Genomic DNA, 16,436 nt, shown 5'->3' with positions numbered 1-16,436 from the left:
CGACTGATTGATGAATGAAGAGCAATCTAGCAGTTGTCAAGGCGCTAAAGAAAGTTTCTCTTTGGCGTCAAATCATAATGAAAAGGGAAAGGGGGGAAGAAACACTTAGGAGTGTCCGAGAATAGTACTTTTCACAGCCCTCAGGCTGAAAAACACGCATCTCTGCCTCAGATCCCAACGCCAGGGATACACCTGAGGAAGGGCAAAGCAGCGACTCCCAAGCTACGGCTGGGGGCGGGGCTACGGAAGCCGAACGGGCGCCGGGGCGCTCAGCCGGAGCAGTGTGCGCAGGCCCGCGGCGCTCGGTGGGCTGGGGTGCCTCCCGCGCCGGCCCGCCCCACCGCGCTCCCCGCCCAGACCCGTACTTGCTTCCGGGGTCGCCGTCTTCCCGGAGCCCAGACGCAGCCTCTGAGTCATCCGGCACCTTCTGTTGGGTCAGCGGGCGAGAGGCTCTCGCGGCGGCGTGTAGTCCGTACCGCTCGGCCGTTGTGCGCTCGTCCGCTCGCCCGCCCGGCGGGCCGGCCGAGCTCCCTCACGTGTACCCCGGCTGGTCCGGGGGCTCCGGGCACCGCCTCCACGGCGGCCCCGCCGGACTCGCGGTCGCGGCCGCAGCCGGAACCTGAAGCGGACGGCGTCATGAGGCACCTGCCATATTTCTGCCGCGGCCAAGTGGTGCGGGGCTTCGGCCGCGGCTCGAAGCAGTTGGGCATCCCTACAGGTGAGCGCAGGAGAGCGCGGAGTCCCCCCACCCGCCCTTGGCTGGGTCACCTGGGAGCCGAGCTGGGACGTCAGCCTGGGGAGCTCCAAGCTGGGTCGTGGGACTACGGGCAGAGATGACACTCTCCTCCACCCAGGTCCCGCTTTGTGAGGCAGAAGACCTTTGGTCGGGCTGATGGAGCGCGTCCTTGCTCGTGGCTCAGAGCTCACCCGGCTTGTGGGGTGGTGACCTCAGAAAGCTGACGCTGAGTTTCAGGATCCCCCTTTCCCGCCTCCCAGTTTAGCTGTGATCAAGCCGCCAGGCGTGGTGCCTGTTTTGCCCTTTAGAAAATGTGGGCCAGATAGGCTAAATTCTTAAGCCAGCAATATGGTTTTCTTTCTTTAAATACGTTCGTTAGTAAATTGTGTCCAAATGACGGCACAGGCACTTGAATGAGAATCAGGTATCATTTTGATCTACCTTAGTTCTCGTAGTCAGGACCTGAAGGTATGCTTAATCATCCTTAAAAGTACATTCCCGGACTGCCCTTAAGCCTGTTAAAGTAGTCTTTGAGCTTAGGGCCTAGGCTTGTGTATTTCAAATAATAGGAATCTTTTCAAGAGATTCTGAGTCTCTTTAAGAAAGACCAGGGCTAAAAATCCAGCTGTTCATGTGTTTATTTTCTTCTCCTACTGTGAGACTTTACATTTTTTGATACACTTAGATAACTAACCTGGTACCTTACACACTTATAATCTGGTACTTTTTTCCTAACCAGTTGGTATGAAGAAGAGAAAGAAATCCTAGCCAGAGTATGAAATGATGGTATTAATAGTCTTAGAGTCCTAGGAATCTTGTTTGATGATTTAGACTAGGCTTGCTTGTGACTTTTATAAATATTGAATATGAAACGCTAAACAGCATATTTTCTTCTATTGTTTAGCTAACTTTCCTGAACAAGTAGTAGATAATCTTCCAGCTGATATATCTACTGGCATTTATTATGGTTGGGCCAGTGTTGGAAATGGAGATGTCCATAAGATGGTGGTGAGCATAGGATGGAACCCATACTACAAGAATACTAAAAAATCCATGGTAAGAATTGTATTTCACTCCATAAATGAGAATGAAATGATGATTTAGAGTAATATGCAGGTAGAACTCATCAGTGGTAATCACAACAGTAATCCAGATTCTAGAATTTTGGCAGTGTATCTGAAGGGTTTAAAAGTGAAGTGTTTAGTTACTATTTGAATGGAATAACTTTTCCATCCTTTCACTTTCAAGCTGTTTGTGTCTTTGGATCTAAAGTGAGTCTCTTATAAAGAGGGTATAGTTGGATTTTGTATTTTTAACTATTCTGCTAATCTCTCACTTTTAGTTGGAGAGTTTAATCCATTTACATTTAAAGTAATTACTAGTAAGGGGGGACTTGTGCTATTTTACTTGTTTTTTTTTTTTTTTTTTATATGCCTTCCAGCTTTTTTGTCCATTGGTTCTTTGATTACTGACTTGTTTTAGCTGATTTTTTTTGTAACATATGTTGATCCCTTCTTATTTCCTTCTGTGTATTTTCTATAGATATTTTCTTTGTGGTTACCATGGGGACTGCATTTAACATCCTAAAGTTATAAAAATCCATTTTGAATTTATACTAAATTGGTAGTATACCAAAACTCACAGATAACATCGTTGTGTACCCAGTAATATAGATTAATAAATTTTATAAATTATGGAGAAAATAGAAAGTGGAATCACAAACCAAAACTACAATAATTAAATTTTTTATAACTGCCTGTGTATTTACCTTTATTAGAAACATAAGTGAAATAAAGTTGAGTTTGCCACAGTTAATGTAGGTCATTTACCCTTTAATTATTGCTCACTCTGTTAGGGCTTTCCAGGAGGCACAGTGGTAAAGAATCTACCTGCAATGCAGGATACCCAGGTTCAATCCCTGAGTTGGGAAGATTCCCTGGAGGAGGAAATGGCAACCCACTCCAGTATTCTTGCCTGGATAATCCCTTGGACAGAGGAGAATGGCAGGCTGTAGTCCATGGGGTCACGAAGAGTTGGACATGACTTCAGCGACTGAGCACGCTTAGGTGAACTGGTAAGGTAGAACTGCTTACTCTATGAATGGTGCTTTCTGATAAAATTGCAGAATGATGCTTTTTCTCATCTTTCATCCCCCTTTGAGGGTATACATATTCTCCTGTTCTTATCATCAAATTTACACAGCTTAAGTGCTCAATCTTCTAGATATGGCTGAATCTTTTGGTCATCTAAATTTCATTCTCTTTGAAGGGTTTATAGAAATCTGTCATAGTTGAAAAGCTAGCTGAAAAAGTACTGGTGTAAGCAGTAGAAGTGGTTCAGGACTACTGACTGTTATGCTCAATGGTCCTCTTATTTTTCAGGATTAAGGGTGTGTTGGCGTAGATAAAGAAAAGAATTGATGAAAGAATACAAAATATTTTTCTGTGGAGTGAGGGAGGAAATGAAAGGGAGGGGAGGCTATCCCATGACTAATTTTTTGTTATTTAGCTACCCAGATAATAGAACTGTTATTACAGAGCCAGTTAAGGAGTGCCTTCTGTATTTAGGAGAAACTCAGTTTTCCATTGGTAGGAGGTTCATTTTAGAGTTTTTCTTTTTCCTTTTCTTTGCTGATAACAGATGTACATGATGTACCTGTTGAAGTCTTTATTTACTCCTTTTTTAAAAAATGGGATTGTCTGTCTTAATGACTGAAAGACATTCTTAATATATTCTGGATCCAGTTCTTTTGTTGGAACTACATATGACAAATGTCTACTGTGTTGCTTTTTTTTTTTTTTAATTTGATTAATGGAATGGTGTCTTTTGAGGAGTTTCTTTGCTTATTGCCTCTTTGGTGTATTTGCTCAGTTTTTCCATCTTAATAAGAGTCTTATTTTGTTGCATATTAACTTTTTCTAAAAACAGCAAATCACACTGGATTTGTGGGATAGCATCTACCTTACTCAGTTATAATGTTTACCTGTAAGGTCAGGGGCAAGAACAGGAGCAATGGAAGAGTTTAGGAAAAACTACATGTATATTTTAACCTGTCTTTAAAAATTTAAGGAAGGTTGATTCTTTCATTTCAGTGACCCCACCATAAAAATAAAGATATATTCAATTTTAACATCTTTTAACTGTAGGAAACTCATATCATGCATACTTTCAAAGAGGACTTCTATGGGGAAATCCTCAAAGTGGCCATCGTTGGCTACCTCAGACCAGAAAAGGACTTTGATTCTTTAGGTAAGTTCTTTTTTAGATCTTCTTAGATATTGCTGCAGCCCCTTTTACTGCTTCTCCTAATAATAATCACAGTAGGACAGATTGTATTTGGGCATGTAATATGCCAGGCCTTGTTTTAAGAGCCTTACATGAATCAACTCACTTTATCCCCACAACAACCACATGAAGTATTATATAGTCTATTTTGCAGGTGAGGAAATTGTTAGAAAGGTTAAGTAGTTTGCCTGGGGTAACATAGTAAGTGATGCAGTCTAGATTCAAACTGACTCTCTCTCTCCAACAGTATGAAGTTAGTGAAATATATTTCCTTTTGTATTTTAAGAACAAGTAAAAATGGATATTGTGAATAATGGGTGCTTAGCAGTACTTGAGGTGTAAGAAACAGTAAATCAGAACATTTAAACTAATTGGTGCTGAGTATCTCATTGTAGTGTGATAGTTTTAATTCTAATGTAGAGTTTTTTTTACAAGTGTAAATACTGAAGAGAATTGATAGTGTTTGTTTCTTTCATTTAATATATGACTTGTACCTTTTTGCTAATGCCTTTCTCTAAGTAATTGCAAGACGATTAGGGACATCCTTTATGTACCATTGACTTTTACTTAAGTCTAGAAGAAAGGATGGGCATCTACCCTGTGCCAGGGACACTGCCAGCTTCTGAGATTTAAGGAGAAGCTGAACAAAGGAGTAGTAAAAAGCACAGCAGCAGTTACTCATTATCTTTACCTGGTATATTCTCTCCGCAGAGTCACTTATTTCAGCAATTCAAGGTGATATTGAAGAAGCTAAGAAACGACTAGATTTACCAGAACATTTGAAACTCAAAGAAGACAAATTCTTCCAGGTTCCTAAAAGCAAGATAATGAATGGCCACTGATGGAAAAATCATCTTATTTATTTATTCACTGTTTTCTAATATTTTACTGCTCATAACTCTGCAGTCTCATCTTGGTTATATTTTAAAAAACAAACATTTTCCTACAGCTGTGAATTAGTTTAAATACTGCAATGTAGTTACCATACTATGTTCCAACTGTTCAATTAAATCCATCATGTCACAGTACTAAAAAAGTTTATTTTTAAAAAATCAAGATTTTTATGTAATATGTTGATTAAAATATACCACTAGAAAGGTCTTAAGTGTCTTATAATGGAAATGAAATATGTATAAATATGGGTAACAGGCAGGTCATTAGTTTGAGATGAGAACAATAATTCTCATGGTAAAATTCTAGCATCTGTGTACTTGTATAGCATGCTCTGCTGATCAAAAAGCTTATAAAAGTAACTGTATTAAGCAGAGGTTTGACAGTTTATTATAAACTTAAGGGGAAAATCCAGACTTCATATCTTTTATATTTTGGGCATTTATGTGTTATTAAAGACATGAAGACTGGTGAAATTTCATTTTAATTAGTCATTTCCTTTAAGGCCTCAAATCATTGTACTGTGTTCCATTTTTCGTTGCAGCTGCCTCAGTTCTAACTGGTCTAGACTCCCTGCCTTTTATTTGTTTTTCTTTTAAAACAGTAAAATGAGTGTTTTTCATATCTCTAGGTCTCATTTTTGTGTTGTATAGCACTCTTTCTTTTTAAGAGTAGATATTCTTCAACATTTTTCTTTAACCTTTGTTTCCTGTAACCAATGGTCACCGTCAGTTTTTCCATTTACAAAATGTAGAGTTTCATCTGCCTCTGTATCTGCCATTCCACCCCTTCACTATATGAACAGTGGTGAAGTTGCATATCTCTTGCATTTAAGAAAAAACACCCCAAAACTTCATTTCTAGGTTTTCTCAAAGTTTAAATGAACACACAGCTGTTCATTTATATATACCAATTTCCTAACGTAAGATACTTATTTCCCCACCGCCAGAGAAAAAAACTTATTTAAGAGCCAACTGAACTATGAAGTAGAAAGTTACTTATTTTTAATGTGATTATATGTTCCTGAGCAAATATAAACTGTTGTAGTTGTGTGCACACAATGTAATTTAAGGCTGAAGAGTGCTTGTGGTTGGGGGGAAGGCATAAGTAATAAAGTTTCAGTTAAATAATGTTCATGCTATGCATTTCTTCCTCCTGCTGACTACTAGGAAATGATTTTTAGCCACTCAAGACTTTTGTTTATATTGGCAGAACAAAAACAGATATTTGGGATATTTAGGAGATTGAGACTACAGATTATTTTGGTTTTTATAGCACATTGTAATATTGTCCACTTTAACACAAGATTTGGGGAGGGGATTGGAGGCATAAGTATCTAAATGGTCATTTTAAAGATAACTCATTTTAAAATCATTTTCTCCTAATCTGCATAAATGAGAGAACTAATTAGAACAAAGCTGTTTATAAATATTTAGAGTAACATCTAAAGCTAATGTTGGAGAAGGGGGAAGCATGAATAAAAGCAGTTGGATTGTTTTTCATTTTGATGTATGAATTTATGGCAAACAATGTAGTCTGTGTCTTTTTCATTTCTTTATATAAATACTTAGGAGATGTAATTTAATGTTAGAAATCCTATACTTGATAGAAGCCTCGATTATCAGTGACTCTTTGAAACACAGTTAAAAACAACATGGAAAGTGTAAAAACATTTGTATTTGAATAGCTTGCTGCTGGTTATGTCTTCATTAAGTGTGAAAATTGTTTGATATTATCACCTTATGTCTTGTTAAATAACTTGCTTTTGAAAATCGTAGTGTGTGGTTTAGAAGTTAGTTAATAGTGTCTACATTTTTTTAAGTTTTATATTAAGTATTTATACATTATAAGAAATTGCAGTAGGACCTTTTTCAATTAGTCAGTGTTTTCAGGCCTTGAAATAAATCTTGACCAAGTGATGTTTCTTCTTTTCCTCTGTGTCAGTTTGAATCTTTTGCTTTGTCTGTGTGAATTCCTGATTTGTTGGTTGATGGTTATTGGTTACTAAGGTTGTTAGAGGCCCTGAATAGTGAGTTACAGGCAACAGTTACAGGGAGAACCTGGCGAGCAGCAGTGGTTCTACAACCAGAGGCCTTGCCTTTAAGGGGCCCTGTAAGTAGGTCTGGATGCTTCCCTGATGGCTCAGCGGTAAAGAATCTACCTGCAGTGCAGGAGACCTGAGTTTGATCCTGAGTCGGAAAGATCCCCTGGAAGAGGAAATGGCAACCCACTCCAGTATTCTTGCCTAGAAAATCCCATGGACAGAGGAGCCTGGTGGGCTACAGTCTGTGGGGTTGGAAAGTCTGACACGACTGAGCACGCACGCACTCAAGTAGGTCTGAGTATCTTTCCGTATCTCCTGCTTCAGAACGGTTCTGTAACTCTCATGACTTGCCACCAACCCCACAGCAGTGAATTGGGACTCTTGTCTATCTCTACTATATGCAGAAATTCACAGATGCTCTTTCAACACTTGATCATCAGTGCTGTTAATTATGGAGGCTTAAAGGCTTGCAGTTAGGGCTGTTAATTAACATGGTTCTGATTAGGGAGATGTAAGCAGTAGTCTACTTGGAATTTATAAGGACAGCTCTGCTTTCCCTGGTGAAAGTGCTAGCCTTTTCCTGTTCTCTTCCTTGGAAAACGGACAGGGGCTGATAGAGGAGAACCAATCTGGCCTTCAGGGACTGAACTAGGAAATAAATCTACCTTGTAGAAAGAGATGCCATCGTAAGCGAGAGTTTGCAAAAACAAAGTTACACAATAAGCTCTACAAAGATGTTGGATATAGGGATTATCAGATACTGAACTTGAAATCATTGTTAAAGAAGAGTGTCAAAAATGGGGAAATAAAGTTCTATAAAAGCCAGGCAGATTTAAGAATTGTCAAAATAGAATTTATATTGAAAAAATAATTGAAATTTAAAGCTCAGCAGACAGATTAAGTACAGCATAGACACTGAGCTATGAGGTCTGAATCTGATATATTGTATGTACACTCCACCTCTCATGCTGTTTGTGATGTGGCTGGGACTTAACATTTCTTTGAAGTTGGCTTCCTTTTGGGTCAAGTCATACATGGAGGTTGAGCCCAAGCTTGTGTCACAGGTAACTCAGCCCTTGGACCTACAGTCTGCTTACCTCCCCTGTTCCTGAGTATGTATTTGGGATAGACATACATACCTGACAAGCCCCATTTTGGTTCCCTGACCATAACAAGGGCCAAGTAGAAGTTGGAATAGTATACCAAATCTGCTGTATCTTGGGAAATTGCCAAGTGCCATCATTAAAAATACAGAAAGATTGAAGGTAAAGTCTCCTATCTTCCGAGGACTTCCTTGGTGGTCCAGTGAATAAGGCCCTGTGATCCCAATGCAGGGGGCCCAGGTTCGATCCTTGGTCAGTGAACCAAAATCCCACATACTGCGACTTAGCCCAAGTGCCACAACTACTGAAGGTGCATACTGCAGCTAGAGAAGCCTGCATGCCACAGTGAAAAGCCCAGTGCAGGCAAGAGGTTCAAATCTGTTCAGGCTGTGCAGAAACTTGATGGGTCTTGGGAAATGACTTATCAAAATTGTCAGGTGATGGCCTCAGCTGCAGCTGTTGTACAAGATATATAAAGCATCTCAACATTTCTAAGGATTGGTGAATGAACACATCACAACATAATGGAGAAAAGTCAGTATTTTAAAAATAACACAATGGAGAGCTATGTTGAATGATGGTATGCAACGTACAAAAGTTTATAGGATGTAACTAATGCTATCAAAATATTACAGCTTTAAATACAAAGAAAAGAAAGATCAATGACCTACGCTTTGATGTGTTAATGCAGTTCATCCTTGGTTTAAAAAAAAAAGTACCACTCTGTTGATAATGGCTATGCATGTGAGGGGAGGGAGTATAATGGGAATTTCTGTTCCTTCCTGTCAATTTTGTTGTAAACCTAAAACTGCTTAAAAAACGGGGAGGGGCCTCAAAAAATTAATATGCAGGGTAGATGTTTTTGGCAAAACTTTTGTTTCACTTTTATATATGTATATATATATATATATTATATGTGTGTGTGTGTATGTTGGATTGTGATGCAAAATGTTATTTTTTAGATCAAAAATTTTGCAGATCACTGTAATTAAATTATACTGGCAAATAAAAACACAGATTAATGTAAATCCCTGGTCTGGGAAGATTTCACATTGCCTCAGGGCAATTAAGCCCATGCATGCACCACAGCTATTGAGCTTGTGCTTTTGAGCTGATCCATGCTCTGCAACAAGAGAAGCCCCTGCAAAGAGAAGTCTCCACACTGCAACTGCAGAGTAGCCCCTATTCTTCACAACTAGAGAAAGTGAAGTGAAGTCGCTCAGTCATGTCCAACCCTTTGCGACCCCATGGACTGTAGCCTACCAGGCTCTTCTGTCCATGGGATTTTCCAGGCAATAGTCCTGGAGTGGATTGACATTTCCTTCTCCAGGGGATCTTCCCAACCCAGGGATTGAACCTGGGTCTCCCGCATTGTAGACAGATGCTTTACCATCTGAGCCACCAGGGAAGTCAACTAGAGAAAGCCCACATGCAATAAGGAAGACCCATTGCAGCACCCTCCCCCAAAAAAAGGAAAAAAAAAAGACCCCAGTGAGCTCTCTCACTGTCTTTCCACTATGTTAGGATATAATGAGAAGTGGACAGTTTGCAAACTAGAAGAGGGTCTCACAGGAGGACTGCACCATACTGGCTCTATGATCTCAGACTTCCAGACTTCAGAACTGTGAGAAATAAATTTCTGTTGTCCCTGAGTCATCCAGTCTATGATATTTTGCATAGTAGCCTGAACAAACTAAGCCAGAAACCCGGATGTGAAACAAAGTAGATGACCTCTTCCCTCCCCTCTCCCCTTCTTCCTTTACCTCTTGTTCAGGCTCTCCTCCTCTCTCGCCTCTGTCTTCCCCCTTCTCCTCTTTTCTAGATCTCCAATGGAAACAGGTGTGAGCAGTTGAATTGAGAGCAAAGAAGATACAAAGGCATCATCTGTAAAGTATTTGTAACTTTTCTCTTTGGAACTAGATATAAAATGCCCCCGGGCTTCCTGATGGCTCAGACTGTAAAGAATCCACCTGCAAAGCAGGAGGCCAATGTTCGATCCCAGGGTCAGGAAGATCCCCTGGAGAAGGGAATGGCTACCCTCTCCAGTATTGATGCCTGGAGAATCCCAGGGACAGAGGAACCTGGTGGGCTAGTCTATGTGGTTGCAAGGAGTCAGAGATGACTGAGTGACTAAGCAAGCACACACACACACACACACACACACACGCGCGCACACACACACACACACACACATGAAATGACCCTTAGGGTATTAGTCTTAATAGAAGTTATTAAGGTTAATGTTCTAAACCAGTACTAGTTACCTGGGTAACTCAGGACAATGGGGAGGGCAGAGCTGCCGAAGGGTGTGCAGGAAAGGGGTTGTTGCTAGTCCCTAGTACATTTAAGAGTCTTGTGTGCTTACTATTGCTGTGCAGAGAGGAACCTCATCTTAGGAAGAGGTTAGGTTGTAAAGTCAGCAACCAGGGCCAAAAGGCAGATACAGAAGTCAAAAGGACCCCCAAAATTTTTTGGCCACATGACTTGCAGGATCTTCATTCCCCAACCAGCGAAACTTGCAATGAAAGTGTGGGATCTTAACCACGGGACCATCAGGGAAGTCCCAGAAAACTTAACTTACCTTTAAATTTCTAAAACCTAGGTTGTTGGGTAATGCAAACCTAATTTAATTCTTTTGTGCCTCTCTGCATTTTGGCCACAGCCTCTTTACTCTGGGATAGCAGAGGTTGAGTTTGAACAGGCCCTGGTGGCCCAGAGAGTAAAGAATCCTCCTGTATTGTGAAAGACCTGGGTTGGGAAGATCCCTTGCATTGCAATCCCCTGCAGGCAAGAATACTCCAGCATTCTTGCCTGGAGAATCCCCAAGGACAGAGGAGCCTGGTGGGCCACAGTTTGTGGGGTCACAAAGAGTTGGACACCACTTAGCAACTAAGCACAGCACTGTTTCATCTTTTATATTTCCCATGGCAGACAGCCTCATAGTTACCATCTCAGCTGGGAATCTGTTTGTAAGTAGCAAATGGATTCTGGCTGATTTAGGCTAGCAAGGAATTTACTGGAAGGATGATGGGTAGCTCAGGGAATAGATGAGAAAGCTGGAAACTGGGTGGGAAAAGGGGACCTCTGAGCAAAGGGGACCTCAACGCAGGGCCAGAATGACCACAGAGAGCTGGTTCACTGAGGACAGAGCCTGCCGGGAGCCAGCACGAGGAGTCCCGCCCATGGCATAGGTCATGAGGTTAAAGGGCCTGACAGGCAAAGGCGAGTTGGGCCTTAAGGGAGCCTCACTGGATCCTTAAGGGAGCCTCACTGGATCTGCTCGTGCATCTGCCCCAAAACCAGAGTCTGCCAACCTTACTGCATTATGCTTTCACCTACTCTTCTGACATTAACAGGGGCCATCCCCGACCACCTTTCTCTGGAAAATTAACATAGAGCTCCAGATAATAGTCTCCTGCATATAAAAGGAGTGTCTCAGGTCAAACCTCTTTGCTGGCAGACTAGCTTGTGTGACAGGATTATCCACACTCTTGCTACTACTTACATGATTGTTTACAACCTCTCAACCATAAACAACACAGAGAGTTTGGAGTATTTTGAAAGTCTTAATTAGCATAGGGTTTTCTAAAGATAAAAATCATGTTGGTGAAGGGTTTCATTCCTGAGTTAATGATTGCCGCCAGGCCTCCATATACTTAGGCACCTGGGAGTATATTCAGTTCAGTTCAGTCGCTCAGTCGTGTCCGACTCTTTGCGACCCCGTGAATCGCAGCACGCCAGGCCTCCCTGTCCATCACCAACTCCCGGAGTTCACTCAGACTCTTGTCCATTGAGTCAGTGATGCCATCCAGCCATCTCATCCTCTGTCGTCCCCTTCTTCTCCTGCCCCCAATCCCTCCCAGCATCAAAGTCTTTTCCAATGAGTCAACTCTTCGCATGAGGTGGCCAAAGTACTGGAGTTTCAGCTTTAGCATCATTCCTTCCAAAGAAATCCCAGGGCTGATCTCCTTCAGAATGGATTGGTTGGATCTCCTTGCAGTCCAAGGGACTCTCAAGAGTCTTCTCCAACACCACAGTTCAAAAGCATCAATTCTTCGGCGCTCAGCCTTCTTCACAGTCCAACTCTCACATCCAAACATGACTACTGGAAAAACCATAGCCTTGACTAGATGGACCTTAGTTGGCAAAGTAATGTCTCTGCTTTTGAATATGCTATCTAGGTTGGTCATAACTTTTCTTCCAAGGAGTAAGCGTCTTTTAATTGAATGGCTGCAATCACCATCTGCAGTGATTTTGGAGCCCCCCAAAATAAAGTCTGACACTGTTTCCACTGTTTCCCCATCTATTTCCCATGGAGTGATGGGACTGGATGCCATGATCTTTGTTTTCTGAATGTTGAGCTTTAAGCCAACTTTTTCACTCTACTCTTTTACTTTCATCAAGAGGCTTTTTAGTTCCTCTTCACTTTCTGCCATAAGGGTTCTGTCATCTGCATATCTGAGGTTATTAATATTTCTCCCGGCAATCTTAATTCCAGCTTGTGTTTCTTCCAGTCCAGTGTTTCTCATGATGTACTCTGCATATGAGTTAAATAAGCAAGGTGACAATATACAGCCTTGACGTACTCCTTTTCCTATTTGGAACCAGTCTGTTGTTCCATATCCAGTTCTAACTGTTGCTTCCTGGCCTGCATACAGATTTCTCAAGGCAGGTCAGGTGGTCTGGTATTCCCATCTCTTTCAGAATTTTCCACAGTTTATTGTGATCCACACAGTCAAAACTTTGGCATAGTCAGTAAAGCAGAAATAGATGCTTTTCTGGAACTCTCTTGTTTTTTCCATGATCCAGGGGATGTTGGCAACTTGATCTCTGGTTCCTCTGCCTTTTCTAAAACCAGCTTGAACAGCAGGAAGTTCACGGTTCACGTATTGCTGAAGCCTGGCTTGGAGAATTTTGAGCATTGTTAATTGATGTAATTGGAATGTAGAAAAAGAAATATAGTAGTTTTGATGTTAGCAATACTAGACTTTTGAGTTAATGAATTTTCTCCTTGTTATAGATCACTGTACTCCTCTTTTTTTGTTATAAATCGTTGTGTCCTTGCTATGTAAGAATGTAACTTTATTACTATCTTAAGACTTAGTAGATCTTAAGGGGAAACAAGTTTTCTGATTGACTAACCTTTATCAATAGAAAGTAAGGTGGGGCCATAAAATGTTGATCGGTCTCCAGACCAGAAGATATTGTAAACAAATGTAAGACCCTTGTAAGAACAAAGATATACTGAGAACACTGTCTTTAGATAAGGGTTGGAGCGGCTGACCCTGGGTGACTCTGTTTCTTGCATTTATCTCTATGTATAATGAAAAGTATAAAAGTGGACCTGGAAAATAAAGAAATGGACCAGTTCCAGGAAAGACTGGTTTCCCCTGTGTGGTCTTTTCTTGTTCTCTTCTTTTCTGGCTGAATTCCCATCTGGAGCATGGAGGCTCACCAACCCTACTAATTTTGCCCTGGCTTCTAAGACCCACGTGAGCCCAAGGTGGGGCACCCTCTGCTATTCAAGCGGGCGCCGGTGGCCTACCTAGGTGGTGCAAACTCCTTGTCTCGGAGTTTTATTGGTTGTCCGCGTAAACCAATTTATTCAGCCTCTTTTTTCCACTAATTTTCCTACTACACTATTCTTTCCTAATCTCTCTTTATATCTCTAATTAAATCTAATTAAATCTAAGTCCTTTCCTAGGATGCAGACTCCTTCCCTGCTTCGAATTCCCTGGATCCACCGGGGCTGGACCCTGGCAAGTTCAAACGCCAGCAGACCCATGACCTCCACACCGCTGCCTGGCTCTGTTGCCCAAGAAACCAATGTTTAATATGATTAGGATCAGATAGGCCAAGGTTTGGCCACGTGCCCAGGTGTTAGCTGCAAAACGGGCTGGAAAACTGAGTACTGGCTATTTCATCTTCTCTGAGAGGAACTTTTCTAGCAAGGCTCACACAGTGGGAAATAAATTCCCTAATATATTTACCATATATATATATATATTTATTTATTTATTTATCAATCAGAAGGGGTCTGATGCTGTGCATGTGTGTGCTCAGTCATGTCCAACTCTTTACAACCCCATGGACTGTAGCCTGTCAGGCTCCTCTGTCCATGGAATTCTCCAAGCAAGAATACTGGAGTGGGTTGCCTTGCCCTTCTCCAGGAATCTTCCCGACCCAGGGATTGAACCTGCGTCTCCTGCTTTGGCAGGCAGGTTCTTTACCAGCAGTGCCACCTGGGAAGCTTCTGATACTGGGCATTAATTCTGAAGGAAATGATCTTAGTATATGCCATCCATCCTCTCCTTCAGCCACTCTGAACAGCATTCTTTATATTAAATTAGAATGTTTCAGAGAGACTGATGAAAACTTTTGTTTTATTGAAAGAAGAAAAAGTGATCCACAGTATCTCCCTTTTTATCTTGAATTGCAGGCAACTAGCCCAGGGCTAGTGTTCAATCACAGTACCTATAATTGTCTAGAACCCTAATTTTCAAAATGTTCTTCAAAGAGCTGCAGAGCCTAGTGGAAGTGCCCTGGGCAATGGGCAAGCCAGGGGGACCTCTGCCCCTTTCCGCTCTCCTTATTTTAAGGCAGCACTCTCAACTGTCTGGTGGAAACTACGATTGATTAAAGGCCTCCATGCTAAGAAATATTTAACTTCTGCTTGGATGGATTAACCTGCTCACACCCTCCTCCCTCAGGGTTCACGTCCTCGATTTCCATGTCAACAATTTCATTTGTGTAAAAGACAGTACTGCAAGCACTTTTCTGGAAGCAGATGGATATAAATCCTAGAAGAGCCGCTGTTTCTGGGGCTTCAAGAGGATTCCTGGTGTAGGTTCTGCCTTGGCTCCATGTAAACAAAATACCTGCTTCTAACTAGGAGTCACACATGGGAATTCCAGGTTAATCTCAGGTCTCTTTTTGAATTTCTCTAAGCGCAGGCGGCGGCGGCGGCGGCTGGCGCACTAAGCGTGGCAGAGAGCTACCCCGCATCCGAGGCCAGGGGCGGCGGCCGAGAGGAGCTACCCCGTGTCCAAGGCCAGGAACCGCGGCAGGGAGGAGTACCCCATGTCCGAGGTCAAGGGCGACAGCCGAGAGGAGACACCCCACGTTGAGGCCAGGGGCGGAGCCCGAGGCCAGGGGCGGCGGCCGGGAGGAGCAACCCCACGCCCAAGGAGTGGTGGCTGTGCGGGCGCAGGAGGGCCTAGAGGAGCCATCCCAGCTTGAAGGTCAGGAAGGGCAGCGGGAAGAGATACCCCTCATCCAAGGTAAGGAGCAGCCGTGAAGAGATACCCCATGCCCAAGGTAAGAGAAACCCAAGTAAGATGGTAGGTGTTGCAAGAGGGCATCAGAAGGCAGACACATTGAAACCATACTCACAGAAAACTAGTCAATCTAATCACACTAGGACCACAGCCTTGTCTAACTCAATGAAACTAAACCATGCCTGCAGGGCAACCCAAGACGGGTGGGTCATGGTGGAGAGAGCTGACAAAATGTGGTCCACTGGAGAAGGGAATGGCAAGCCACTTCAGTATTCTTGCCTTGAGAACCCCATGAACAGTATGAAAAGGCAAAATGGTAGGATACTGTAAGAGTTAATCCCCAGCTCAGTAGGTGCCCAATATGCTACTGGAGGTCAGTGGAGAAATAACTCCAGAAAGAATGAAGGGATGGAGCCAAAGCAAAAACAGTACCCAGCTGTGGATGTGACTGGTGATAGAGGCAAGGTCCGATGCTGTAAAGAGCAATATTGCATAGGAACCTGGAATGTCACGTCCATGAATCAAGGCAAATTGGAAGTAGTCAAACAGGAGATGGCAAGAGTGAACGTGGACATTCTAGGAATCAGCGAACTAAAATGGACTGATGGGTGAATTTAACTCAGATGACCATTACATCTACTACTGCGGGCAGGAATCCCTTAGAAGAAATAGAGTAGCCATCACAGTCAACAAAAGAGTCCGAAATGCAGTACTTGGATGCAATCTCAAAAACGACAGAATGATCTCTGTTCGTTTCCAAGGCAAACCATTCAATATCACAGTAATCCAAGTCTATGCCCCAACCAGTAACGCTGAAGAAGCTGAAGTTAAACGGTTCTATGAAGACCTACAAGATCTTTTAGAACTAACACCCAAAAAATGATGTTCTTTTCATTATAGGGGACTGGAATGCAAAAGTAGGAAGTCAAGAGATACCTGAAGTAACAGGCAAATTTGGCCTTGGAGTATAGAATGAAGCAGGGCAAAGGCTAATAGAGTTTTGTCAAGAGAACTCACTGGACATAGCAAACACCCTCTTCCAACAACACAAGAGAAGACTCTACACATGGACATCACCAGATGGTCAACACCAAAATCAG

The 16,436-nt window shown here is 42.3% G+C and overlaps 1 protein-coding gene across 1 annotated transcript; it reads left to right on the top strand.

Moving 5' to 3' along the window:
• Nucleotides 1–268: 268 nt before the first annotated feature.
• RFK (riboflavin kinase) lies at nt 269–6,844 on the top strand. Its single transcript, XM_040256700.1, has 4 exons — nt 269–718; nt 1,641–1,792; nt 3,883–3,985; nt 4,733–6,844. The coding sequence occupies exons 1-4, from the start codon at nt 637–639 to the stop codon at nt 4,861–4,863; spliced, it is 468 nt and encodes a 155-aa protein (XP_040112634.1). The 5' UTR covers nt 269–636; the 3' UTR covers nt 4,864–6,844.
• Nucleotides 6,845–16,436: the final 9,592 nt, after the last annotated feature.

The sequence above is a fragment of the Oryx dammah genome, unplaced genomic scaffold, assembly GCF_014754425.2.
Source record: "Oryx dammah isolate SB20612 unplaced genomic scaffold, SCBI_Odam_1.1 HiC_scaffold_1, whole genome shotgun sequence".
Lineage (NCBI taxonomy): Eukaryota > Metazoa > Chordata > Mammalia > Artiodactyla > Bovidae > Oryx > Oryx dammah.
This window is presented reverse-complemented; position numbering and strand designations above follow the sequence as displayed.

Coding starts and splice junctions, on each gene's coding strand:
- RFK (XM_040256700.1), top strand. CDS start 637: ATGAGGCACCTGCCATATTTCTGCCGCGGCCAAGTGGTGCGGGGCTTC. Junction 719..1,640: donor GCAGTTGGGCATCCCTACAG/GTGAGCGCAGGA, acceptor TCTATTGTTTAG/CTAACTTTCCTGAACAAGTA. Junction 3,986..4,732: donor AAAGGACTTTGATTCTTTAG/GTAAGTTCTTTT, acceptor TTCTCTCCGCAG/AGTCACTTATTTCAGCAATT.